General features: G+C 48.0%; 1 protein-coding gene across 4 annotated transcripts; it reads right to left on the reverse strand.

Annotated features, from left to right (window-relative positions):
• Positions 1 to 1384: 1384 nt before the first annotated feature.
• CENPO (centromere protein O) lies at positions 1385 to 12477 on the reverse strand. 4 transcript variants are annotated; one of them, XM_065590110.1, is made up of 7 exons: positions 12335 to 12477; positions 11081 to 11241; positions 9038 to 9207; positions 8485 to 8614; positions 7232 to 7491; positions 5558 to 5729; positions 1385 to 2486 (listed from the first exon to the last, which is right to left on the reverse strand). In XM_065590110.1, exons 2-7 carry the CDS (start codon positions 11109 to 11111, stop codon positions 2362 to 2364), a joined length of 888 nt encoding a protein of 295 aa, XP_065446182.1. In that variant the 5' UTR covers positions 11112 to 11241; positions 12335 to 12477; the 3' UTR covers positions 1385 to 2361. The 4 variants fall into 4 exon arrangements, with proteins under 4 accessions (XP_065446182.1, XP_042704809.2, XP_008172115.2 ...); XM_042848875.2 differs by having other exon boundaries at positions 1385 to 2489; XM_008173893.4 differs by having other exon boundaries at positions 12227 to 12367.
• Between the last annotated feature and the right edge of the window lie 146 nt (positions 12478 to 12623).

Here is a 12623-nt window from a genome sequence, read left to right on the forward strand (position 1 = left end):
TCTCTGAAACAGAAGGTCAGTAAGTTCCTTTTCTGATGACTCTTGCCACAGGCAATACAACGTTAGTAATTATCTGTGATCATTGTTAATCAACCAGGCTTCAGCAGGCACCCAGTCCCTCTATTCTCTGTAATTAATACATTACACATTCCAGTTTAATAATGGTTACTTCAAGCTAGAGAAGGTTTTTGCGAAGTTAAAACTAAAAATCCTTTGGAAATAATGTTCATTTGTAGTATCTGGACAGGATCAGTGTAATCTGTGCCCAGAGACATGGGGCTGCAGAGGGTCACAGATGTAGATTTGAAGGCACCTCTTTCCTATAAGATATGGTTAGGTGGACAGGCCATTTCATTCTCACAAGAGGAAGAGAAAGATCCACCCCAACCTCTCTCTTGCCACAGATATGCTCCTGCATGATCTGCAGAAATAAAATGGTATTTACTTGTGTCAAAGCCACACACACAATCTGCACACCTGGTCAGAGGCAGAGGCCACTGTAGCAGCAGAGGGCGCAGTAGTGGCTCGGCACCAGGCAAGAAAAACTGCCTTTCACCATTCTAGAAGTGATGGAGGATGCTAGCTGTCACGAACAAAGACATTTTCAGACAGGGATCTAGTTAGAGGCTGTACATTATGCAAAAGCAACCTGGAGGAATTTTCTGCAACAATCTGCTCAGTTCTTTCATAAATCTTCATGAGCATCCCCCCAAAAATTAACTCTGAACATCAGGGGCATAGTCTTCCACTCAGAAATGATGCAGTTGTAATAAAATAAATCTCAGCCAATGTGCCACAGGTTGCAATTTAAAGCGAGGGTCAGGTTACATTTGGCCTCTTGAACTATTTTCAAGAGTTATAAGCAACTAGAACAAACCAAAATAACTAAAGCATTTCTCTGCAGCATTTGCAACTCAAACACTGCAGCACTGGGCTGGGGTTTTTCGCCTTCCTCTGCAGCGTGTTGAGGACTTCAATAGCTCAGCCAGGGTCAGGGGTTTGTTACAGGAGTGGGTGGGTGAGATTCTGTGGCCTGCGTTGTGCAGGAGGTCAGACATGACGATCATAGTGGTCCCTTCTGACCTTAAAGTCTATGATTCTATGGTACATGAGAAGTGGGAAGAAAAATTGCCTAGTCAAATATCCCTCATCAGACTTGAGAGAAATAATTGCCAACCGCCATAGTGAAAAGTAAATTAGATTTTTAAGATTATTGCACTTTTAATCATGAGGCATATTTAGTAACAAGTGAAAAAGTGAAAGTGCCATTAATAATGAATTTGAAAAAGGAAGCCAAACGTCTCATCTAAACCAGGACACAGAAAGGAGCTCAATAGGGGAATGCAGGGAAAAGTCAGGTTTTCACAGCTATTGTCAGTTTTAATTTTTTTCTGAAGGTTTTTTTATTATTATTAATGCATTGGTGATTTAATTACAGTTATATTAACACCAACATGTGCACGCTTGATTTAAATTTAGTTGATGTTGGAAGTAACCAAATGTTATTACAGGATGCTGGTTCAGTATCCCCCTTGGAGGATCTTAAAGCTTCTCTACACAGTGGTTTAGTCCACACCAGAGGGATGTAAATTCTAGTGCACACTAAAGTTTACTGTAGTGCGGACCAATGCACAGTGCAGGCAGGGCCATAGTCCACCTCACAGAGGGTAAGTGCTCGTCGCAGAATCCACTACCACAGTTGGCACTAACTGCTAACATAAGCCTGACCTATGCAGCAGGAACACAGCACCTGTACGGAGCCCTACGAGTCAGGGAGGCTGGCCTGCACGAATCCAGTTGCAGAATTGGAGACTTCGTTGATAATCTCAGCATGAGGCCTAGAACTAAACGTGCCATTTGCAAAGCAACCTAGAGGAAGCTTACACCTACTCTGCACCGTCTGATACCAGCTGGAGGATACAGGGAAGATCACAGGCCCCGGGGCCGCTTCCCTGACAGCTTTCACCAGGGCTGAGGTTTGTTAGACTTTTGTAAAGTTTACCTGACAACTCTGAAAGTCTTTTTGGTTTCCCATTCCAGTGGAGAGGGATTTCCTGTGTCCGTCTGCTGAAGTATTATGGAGCCATGGTAGCAACTATGTTAGTCTGTCAGCAACCCTTTCGCAACATGCCAGAGGAGAGGAGCTCTAGAAGGATATGCGGAGACCAGGCATCCAAAGGCCGCTCAAGAAGACAGTGTTCTCAGTATTATGAACTGGTTTGCCTGAGGAATAGCTATTTTCCTGAACTCTGCTGCAGTCCAGTCTAAGAAGCATTTACACAGTAGCAACGTCCCAGGGAGCTTTGCAGCGATCAGAAGGCACAGTAAGTGCATTTGATCTGGAGACAGGGCGTCGCCTGCTTACGCTGTTTGATCCAGACTTTCTGCTGCTCTTCTGAAGGAATTGAAGGCTTTGTGCAGAGCCATGTGGCGAAACAAGTTTGAATGAGCTGCTGTCTTCTCCACCAGAGAGTCAGAAACATCCCCTGCTTCAGAGAGAAACCAGCAAATCAGTGTAGCTGAAAGGAACTCAGTATTACCCTAACACAAAGCTCCTTGCTTCTGATTTCTCTCCTCCCCACCTCTGCACATGTTGGGACTCCCATCTGGTTTCATCTGTTATCCTCCCTTCCCCCTCTGTTCCCCCTTCCTTACTCTCTCCACTCCCTGTCTTCCCTGACAAGCAGCTGCTCTGAGTGGGTGTCTCTCCCAGCACTGGAGAGGAAATGGCTCCAGGCCCATTTTTTCCTGGCATTGAGACAGCCTGGGTAGGGTTGCCACCTTTCTAATTGCTGGTAACTGGACACCTGAGGCCCCGCCCCTGCTCCACCTCTTCCCCCCCCCAAGGACCCGCCCATCACATGCTCCTCTCCCCATCGCTGGCAGGAGCCTGCCTGCAGGTCGAAGGCAGCCCCAGCGGAGCAGGATCTTTAATGACACGATACCTCCCCATGCCCCACGATAACTGGACTTTGGTTCGGGTGCCATTTAGGTTGCCAGGTCCCCTTTTTGACCGGACTTTCCAGTCGGAAACCGGGCACCTGGCAACCCTAAATGGCACCCGGACACAGAAGCCAAAAATTGGACCGTCCGGATAAAACCTAGATGGGTGGCAACCCTAGTGACGGCTCAGGGTTTGCAAACGTGAGGGAAGTGCCAGGGGAGCAGCTTATCTTTCAGACACCGGTGCCCAGAACTGTAGTATCTGAACTTGCTGAGCAAAGGCTACACACAGGGGTAGGCAACCTATGGCACACGTGGTCCAGGGGGGTTCTGCATTTTAATTTAATTTTAAATGAAGTTTCTTAAACATTTTAAAAACCTTTACTTTACATACAACAATAGTTTAGTTCTATATTATAGACTTATAGAAAGAGACCGTCTAAAAACGTTAAAATGTATTACTGGCACGCGAAACCTTAAATTAGAGTGACTAAATGAAGACTCGGCCCACCACTTCTGAAAGGTTGCCGACCCCTGGACTACAGCTTCATTTGCAGAGCTGAATGTGGGGGGAGAAGGGAAGAAACAGCTCCAGGAGCATCAGACTCCCGCTTCCCCTCTACCACTTACAGCACCAGAGGGAGACTGACGGTGGTGTTCCACCTGCAGAGCTGGGCCTCAGTTCCACACCAGCTCTGCTGTTTGGCCAATGGGGCCTCCAGACAGCTAGCAACTGGCTAAGATTAGCTCGAGTTGCTCCTCTCCCCAGAGCTCTATCTAGAGTCCTAGCCCCCCATTCAGCCGGCTCAGCTGCAGGGTCCTTCTACAAGATCATTGCCGGGGCAATATTAAAGCGGCACAAAGCCTCGCATTAACCCACTAACCCTCGCGGCACCCACAGGAGGTAAGTGTTGCTACAAAGCAGAGATAGGGAGCAGGGGCCACAAACTGGCTGCTTTTTAACCATGAAGGCTTTTGCCTATTCCTTGTATGTAAACCTGCAGAACAGGGACATTCTGGGAAAGAATCCACAGAAAGCAGAATCAGAGTCAACAGGCTGCCAGACAGTGCAAACCACGTAACTGCTTTGGAGCAAGAGGAACTCCTCGATTTCTTAGACCAACCCCTATCATTTATGGCAGCCCATCACAAACCGATGGGGAGACTGTACTATGACACACACTATCATTTGACTATAAAACGTTTATATCATTGCAGATTTGGATACGAGATGGTCCCTGCCCCAAAGGCTTTACAATATCAGGAGAGGGTGGCTTGCTGTTCGGTATTATCTCATGTTTCCCCTGCATTCACCTGTCGGTCTGTTTATATCCATCTGTTTTCTCTGTCGTATATTTGGACTGTAAGCTCTTTGGGGGCAGGGACTGTCTCTGTGCTGTGCCTGTACAGCCCCTAGCACAACAGGGTCCTGGTCCAAGATTGATCGATCGATCGTACATACAATCTATCTTATGGAGGAGGAAGGACAGATTTCCTGAAGCAGTGGGGGAGGACAGGCAGACCGTTCCCAGGCACAAGCTTTCTGTCACTACAGTTCATATTATCCCTTTATGTTTCAGGTGAAAGCCATAACCACACTGCCCGTCTCTCCTTATGCCACCACCTGCTTTCTAGTATACTGTACAGGCCAGTGCCTTCAAACCACACAGTATCAAATCTTATTCACAATGAAAGCTCTTCCTCCCCCAGAGAGACGTTTCCCAATCCCAAGGATTTCGTAGAAGTGTGGAGAGAAATCATGGGATAATCTTTGCTCCAATGGATTATAAATGGGATACTTGAGCAAACTGTAACTCTGGCTGAGAGGGCGCACACTTCGGAATTCATTAGGAGCCCCTCTATCCTCCAAACTTTCCTGTTTCAGGGGACTGAGTTGTAACGTGACAGGGGCCTCAACTGTTCGAATACAGGTTGATCTGGCCTGCGTGCTCGGCACAGAGCTTTATATATTCCTGTGGGGACCAGAGCAACATGTGGCAGATTCTCCGTCATGGGCAATTCATAAATCAAGACTGGATGTTTTTCTAAAAACATCTGCTTTAGTTCAAGCAGGAATTAATTCAGGGAAGTTCTCTGGCCTGTGTTACACAGGAGATCAGACTACATGGCCAAAACGGTCCCTTCTGGCCTTATAATCTATGACTATTAGCATTTTTCTGCTATTGGAATTTATTCAAGGTAACAAATTAACATGCATCTTTCTGAGATTATTTGTATGTCCACTCCTGCACATTCTCTCATTCCAGTCCTGGTTCCCCATATACCTCAGACCCAGCAACGCCCCTAACGATCCAGAACCATCTTACAACCTGGCTAAGATGGGAGCCGTAGCAAGTCTGTAAAATGTTTATAGCTTGAGGCCACCACCTCTTCGGAGCAAAGCTCCGGCTACATAGGAATCACGTGGCCTGCTTTTCCACAGGGCTCAAGAAATAAAGTAAGCTGCTCATTTCTCTCTTGTCCTGAAGTTCAAATAGTGAACAACAATAATATGACCCCAAACAGACTATGAAAGCCCCAATGCAGATTGTTTTGCTCTGATCTTGCTCCCATACAAATGCTCTCTGACTGGACACACATGTTCTTATTTTACCTTTACATGTAATAGTGGCCTCAGTTGGAAGACTACGGGTGAGATCCCCATAAACCAGCTTTGCTCTGAATGGAAAGGTCTTGCTTTCTGTTTCCACATCATAATTAAAGAACAATACATTATGCAATGAGTTTCTCTGCAAGGTTCCTTCGAGAAAGGCTGAATAATGGTCCTGTAGGGATGAAGACAAACAAAGCACTAAACTATGAGAGGGACTCATTCAGAGAGTGGGGCTGGGATTTCTCCCATTTTGCTAAATCTTAAAACACACTTAGGTCTGACAGATTTAAGGTTGGAAACACGTTGTACGTACCGCAAACAAAAACCTCGCAGTAAAAACATCCGAGCTGGCACACATTTTTATTTCAAGTCAGGAAACCTGAAGTTTAGACTACACAAAACATCTTCAATCTACCGCACCCTGTATCCTGACACATGGAACATCATCCCCATAACAGATGAAGATCGTGGCATTTGTAGTCAGGAGACAGAGTGAACATGGCGGACTGTGATTTTAACTGACCGGTTAATAGCAGAGGGCATTTGCTGATAAAAAGATATGAAGATGTTGCAATACTGAGTATAGAGGGCAGGTGGGAGGAGGAGAGGAACATGTCTGTTCTGTGTACAAAAGGTAAGAGGGAAAATATTAGAGAATCGGGACAGTTTGGAGAAGGGGCTATGGAGAGATTAGTGCCCACCATGTAATGGGTGGACGCTTAGCTGGCAGAATACGAGACAGTACACTGGGGATACATGGCTTGTACTGGAAATCTAGAAGAGGTACAAGTTTGAGTCTCTCAGGGATATAGATGGACTGTGTGTTGGAAATGGGGTGGAACAGAGTAAAAGTTGTTTGTGGAATCTTAACTCCAAGTTTCCTGACTTGCACATGTCTATTTTTCTAAAGCCAATGAGTTTTGGTTTTTAAAAGGGGTGTATTTCCAAACTGAACTCCATGTTAATGAAGTTTTTTGCTTAGAGAATTACCTTATTCTAAAAACAAATGTATATATTTTAGTGACGCATGCTAACACATTTAAGACATATTTCCATCGGTCTTCAAGTGAGTTCATATTTCATGCTATAATTAGCAATGCAACACCTAAAACTGGAACCTTGAGTGCTCCTCTGTAGGACCTACGGCTTAACAGCTTCCTGTGCAGATTCTGACACAAACAATTCTCTGCACAATTTTCATTGCATAAAAATACCATGCAAGCTCTGATGCCCACAGGCTTTTAGGATATTTACAGCCTAACACAGTTTCTAAGATTTAAACAAAAGAGATTATTGTGTGTGTTTAACTCCCCACCACCACCTGGAATGCAAAACTTGCTTAACATATGTCTTCAAAGAGCTTAAATGTTAACTTATTAACCCTCTTAACACCCTGTCATGTTCTGCATTTTACTGATGTGGAAACCTAAGTAGAACGGTTTAATGACCTACTCAAGTGCATACCCAATGACTCTGTCACAACTGGAATTAGAACTCACAGATCCCTGGTTGTCAAGCCACACATTCTTGTGTCCTTCCTACCTCATATTTACTGTAACTTCACCCACTCCCCCAAATATATGTGGCTAGAGAACCCTCCCATATCATTTATTTTCCTTTTGGTACATACAAGGATCAAGAATAGATTAATGTGGTTGTTGGGGCCATCGGTACCTGTAACTGATCTGCCTGGTATTTCCTTCCAGCATAAGCATTCAGGTGATCAGACAACATAGCCAGGAAGCATTTGATGTCGGTCTGCAAGTACTTCTTGGCTATTTGCTCCAAGGGGATGAAGATGGGGACAGAGTGGTGACGAATCTGGACTGGTTGCTGTATGAGGAGGTCCAGGTAGTAGGAGTCCAGGTAGGTGCCTTCATAAGCAGTGCTGATGCAGAAACAGACTCCTTGTTTGGTCAATTTCCCACTAATCCCTTGGGTACAAAAAGAGGTCTTTATTCAGCACCATTCTAGAACACTATTGTAAGGAAGCTTTGCCAAGGGGGCATGGATGGCTAACTGTGTTGTTCTACATATGGAACACACTACATACATTTAGTCATTAGACAGGGCTCCTAAGAGGATTAAAGATTTGGAACAATTAAGAGGCATGAACCCTGGCATCATATTTTATAACCCTCCCCTCAATCTTCTAGTGGGTTCAGGATTTTGTGACCAGTACTCTAGGTTCCCAACTACTTCCACTAAGTTTCTGTGCTGGTCCTGGTATGTTTCTGCTCACCTTCCACACAGGTGCATGCACTCTAGCCTGCTACGGAGCTTGGACTACTCCAAACCTGTCTTACCATCACAAGAGGCCCAAACTCAATGTTGACTTAAAGAACGCACAATTGAGTAGAGGAAGGCAGCATGCTCTGCCTGGCATACCCAAGGTCCAAGAATCATTAAACTGATACAGTCGTCCAAAAAGGTTGGGAAACGCTCCCCTAATCAGCTCATCTGCATCGTGGCAAGATTGGTTTAATTACATTTCAATTAGAGAAACTGGAAATTATGGTGAAAGTGATGCACATGAAAGAAGTAATCTGAACAGGCTCAGAGACATTAGAAACAGTATCCTGCTCTTAGGGAAGGCTCAGCCAATGAGAATTTGTTCTGAACAGTGTGTTAACCCAGTATCCTGGACGACTCTAGTGGCGGATGGAGAATCCGAGGAGACAGACAAAGGGAATCAACCCTAGATGAATTAATCTCTTTCAAACTCCGTTATTTTTCCTAGCACCTCAACACTCTTAATGACTTATTTAAGAGCACAATAGAAGCACTTTTAATAGAAAACAATCAGCTAGATATCAAGTTCATCTTTCAAAATAAGAACCCTATAAAACCAGTGGCTGGGATCAAGGACACCTACCAGCCCCACATACAGGCACTAGTCAGAGCTTGCACAGCTCTCAGGGCTTTACCTGTCAGACGAAAGGCTTGCAGCATGGCCTTGACATTTTCCACTTTCCATTTTAGAAGAGCTTGCCCTCCGGTCTCCGCTGCTTGGACGGGCTCCACATTACTGCTGGTGGCTCCTTCCTGCCTGATGAGCTATAAAAGACAAGCCATGAAAGACAAGCAGCTCAGAGGTCACTGAAACAGCAAGTATTCACTGGATGAAGGGTGGCCCAGGCTGCTACTGGGGAGTTGCTCTGATCAGAGCAGGGCAAGACAGATTGCTTGGAATCCTGTTTTGTGACAGGAGAAGAAAAAAGTTCCAGGATAGGGGCACAACAGTTTCTTTGTAAGTAGCGGGGCATGGCAGTGCTGCACCTCCTCTGTGAACTGGACTTCAGTCTTGCGTTTTCTCAAGCCAGCACCATGAAGTTATTTAAAAAAAAAAAAGTGAAGGGAAAGAATAGCAGCTAGTTGTATTAGAGAAATAATATAAATACGTCAGTCACACAGTCTGGAAGGACGGAAGCCGGTCTGGGACCTTCTGCCACTTGTACGTAACAAGCATCTAATTCTTACCCCAACTTGCTGCAGGTTCACTTTGGTCAGGAGCTCATCTCTTTGGAGTCTCAGCTCCTGGATTCTTGCTCTCAGTCTGACCAAATTCTCCTGCTGCCGTTGAGTTTCTTCTTGCTTCAGTGCTAGTTTCCGTGCATGAGCTTCTAGCTTTTCCAGATGGGACAGGACCCCTCCAGGAAAGGAGCAAACAGATAAATCCAGTCCGCAATTATTTATTTATATTTAGCCTGGGCAGGATTTAAAAATCTATAGATGTCAGTTATTTCAGCTGACACACTGAAATCAACAACAAAAAATGGTGGCACCAGCCCTGGGGACATGCAGGGAGTCCTCTGTAGCCCCGCTGTCTCCACCCAGCTCCTTCACTCCCATGACAGCATGGCCTCAGGTCTGGTGACACCCAATCCCTGCAGGGACAAGGTGCAGTGAAGGCTGTGGTCCAAGCCCAGCGGAGCAGAGATCCCTGGCCAGGACTGCGATGAAGAGGTAAAGCCCCCAGCTGTTGCGGGAGGCCACCCCACTGCTGAATGGTTCCAACCCTGGACAGGAGCCATTCAGCAACAGAATGGCCTCCCTCAAGGCTGGGGGCTCGTCCTCCTCCTTGTAGTCCAGGCCGGTGGCCTCTGTTCCACTGGGCCAGGACTGCAGCCTTCTTTGCGCCACGGTGTCTTGGACCTCTCAGCAGCCCCCTATCAGTGCTACCCTAGCCCTACTCCCCCACCTTAATTTCCAGCAAATGTTTAAAAAACAAAAGTGATACTAATTGATGATAAAAATCTTAAAAATAAAAATCTCTATTAACTGTCAAAATTGGGGGAGGGGTTGGATTCTGCCAAGCCTATTTATATTATAGTAGCACCCAGACCATGCTAGGCACGATACTGATACACCAAGAGAGATCCTAATCACTACATACTTACATAGGTTAGGGGAAAGAGAAATAACCTACAGTTAAGGGGCTTTTTGGTCTTTATATATAATCATATATCTATATATATGATTGAGTCCTAATCGTCCCTTGATGTAGCCATTGCTAGCTGGCTAATTTCTTGAGGCAATGTAGGCTAGTGCAGTGGTTTTCAAACTTTTTTTCTGGCAACTCAGTTCAAGAAAACTGTTGATGCCCACGACCCAATGGAACTGGGGATGAGGGGTTTGAGGGTGTGGGAGGGGCTCAGGCAGAGGGTTGAGGTGCGGGGGTGAGGGCTGCAGGCTGGGGCCAGGAATGAGGGGCTCTGGGCTGGGAGTGCAGGCTCTGGAGTGGGGCCAGGGATGAGGGGCTCAGGCTGGGGTGCAGGAGGGGGTCAAGGCTCTGGATGCAGGCTCTGGGGTGGGGCCAGGGATGAGGAGTTTGGGGTAGAGGAAGGGGCTCAGGCCTGGGGTTACCTTGGCCAGCTCCCAGTCAGCAGTGCAGCAGGAGTGCTAAGGCAGACTTCCTGCCTTTCCTGGCACCGCAGCCGTGCTGCGCCCCGGAAGCAGCTAGCAGCATATCTGGCTCCTAGGTGGAGGTGCACACAAGCGGCTCCATACAGCTCTCACCCGCCGGATCTGCTGCTGGCCGCTTCTGGGGCGCAGCGCGGTGTCAGAACAGGTAGGGACTCGCCTGCCTTAGCCGGGCAGCAGCGCCAACGGGACTTTTAACGGCCCAGTCGGCAGTGCTGACCAGAGCTGCCACGACTCAGTACTGGGTTGCGACCCACAACTTGAAAACCACTGGGCTAGTGGACTGAACTGGACCTCAGGAAACACAGGCTCCCAGATCTACTGGGTGACTTTGGACAAGTCACTTTCACACCTGTCTCAGCTCTCCTACCTGTAAAATAGGAATAATGATCTTTACCTCCTTTGCAAAGTACTTGGAGATCTCCAGATGAAGAGTGCTACACAAGAGCTAGATTTTATTATTATGGCAGAAATGGATCTCAAGGAGTGATTTTGAATGAGAGTATGGAGAGCACTTTACACTTAAGACCCATAGTTTCTGCAGGTCATCGCTCCACATTAAAGATGAAGGCAGCTGCGGTCTGTTCTCTAGCAACTTACCATCTCTCAGGTAAGCGGTCGCCTCTTCCATTGTCACGTCTAGTTCTTAGGCCATGGCAAGCGTGCTTGGTGTGGAATGAAGGATCTTCGTGGTAGGTACTTGCCCCAAGGAATTACGCCACAAAGGCACTAGGGGTTTTGCCACCGCAAGCTTATTTGTGCTGAAAAGAAGAGATCACTCTTTTACACTCTAGGGTTATCTACTGAAAGAATTAGATAATAAATGATTCCAGCCCATGAAAATCCCTGCAGCTGGGGCTTTTCTGTGGCTGGGACCAAGGATGCCTCTCCCAGGGCATTGGGTACGGGTGCGGACTGTAAGGCACGAGCAGGAGCACAGAGACCCTGTCTCCAAGTTGATTTCTGAAGGTGCACGTGGTATAAAACAATGTTAATCTATTTTCAGGAGGTGTCCCATTGACTCTTCCTGCTGCTCAGACAAGGAAGGGTTAGGGGGAGACATATGCAAAGAAGCCACTTTCACAAACACCTGGTGCAGGAAAATGCCTCAGAGCAGCCTTCACTGGAGTGATCTTGTTAAAGCAAGTGGGCGTTGGAGCCTGGCGAAGATGAGGACACAGGACTCCTGGGTTCTGATCTCTGCCCTGGTTCTATTCCTTGTTCAGGGAGGGGCTCTGGTGTTGGGGCAGGGGAACAGGACTCCTGGGTTGTGGTGGCTGGGGGGGTGGGGAACAGGACTCCTGGGAAGAGGGACCCTGGTGTTGGGGAGGGGGAGGACAGGACTCCTGGGAGGAGGCACCCTGGTGTTGGTGGGGGAGGGGCAGGACTCCTGGGTTCTGGCGGTGGGGGGAGGGATAGCAGGACTCCTGGGAGGAGGGGCTCTGGTGTTGGTGGGCGGGGCTGGGACTCCTGGGGTCTGGCTGGGGGGGGGGGGGAAGCAGGACTCCTGGGGGGAGGGGCTCTAGTGTTGGTGGGGGAGGGACAGGACTCCTGGGTTCTGGCTGGGGGGGGGGGCAGGACTCCTGGGTTCTGGCTGGGGGGGGGGGGGGGGGAAGCAGGACTCCTGGGGGGAGGGGCTCTAGTGGCCGGACTCCCGGTAGGCGGCGGGGACTGAACCCGGGCCGGACCCCGCTCTGGGGACGGGGACACCGGCGCTGACCCTCCTACAGCGGCTTCAGGACTCACCCGCGAGCACCATGGAAACCAGCTACGGGTCCCGCGCTCAAACCTCCCGCGCACCGACTCCAGCGGAAATACGTCACGAAATGCCCTGTATTGTCTTTCCCAGCATACCCCGCGGCACGCTTGTCCGAGAATGAGGCGGAGACGCCCAGCCCAGGGTTTATTTCCGGCATGCCCGCGGTCTCGTTCCCCGGTTACCGTACGACAAGATGGCGGCGCCCGCGTTGCTGTCTCAACATAGCGTACGTGTTGAGTGAGTCCGTACAGGAAGATGGCGCTGAGCAAACCCTTTTCCCGGCATGCTCCGCGTAACCGTCATCCCGATTTCGTACGATAAGATGGCGGCGCCTGACTTATTTTCCCAGCATGCCGTGCGTGATGATTCCGTACTGCAAGGTGG

Source organism: Chrysemys picta, chromosome 3 (genome assembly GCF_011386835.1).
Source record: "Chrysemys picta bellii isolate R12L10 chromosome 3, ASM1138683v2, whole genome shotgun sequence".
NCBI lineage: Eukaryota > Metazoa > Chordata > Testudines > Emydidae > Chrysemys > Chrysemys picta.

Coding starts and splice junctions, on each gene's coding strand:
- CENPO (XM_042848875.2), bottom strand. CDS start 11,111: ATGGAAGAGGCGACCGCTTACCTGAGAGATG. Junction 9,208..11,080: donor GACCGCTTACCTGAGAGATG/GTAAGTTGCTAG, acceptor CCTTTCCTGGAG/GGGTCCTGTCCCATCTGGAA. Junction 7,492..8,484: donor GCAAGCCTTTCGTCTGACAG/GTAAAGCCCTGA, acceptor TTTGTACCCAAG/GGATTAGTGGGAAATTGACC.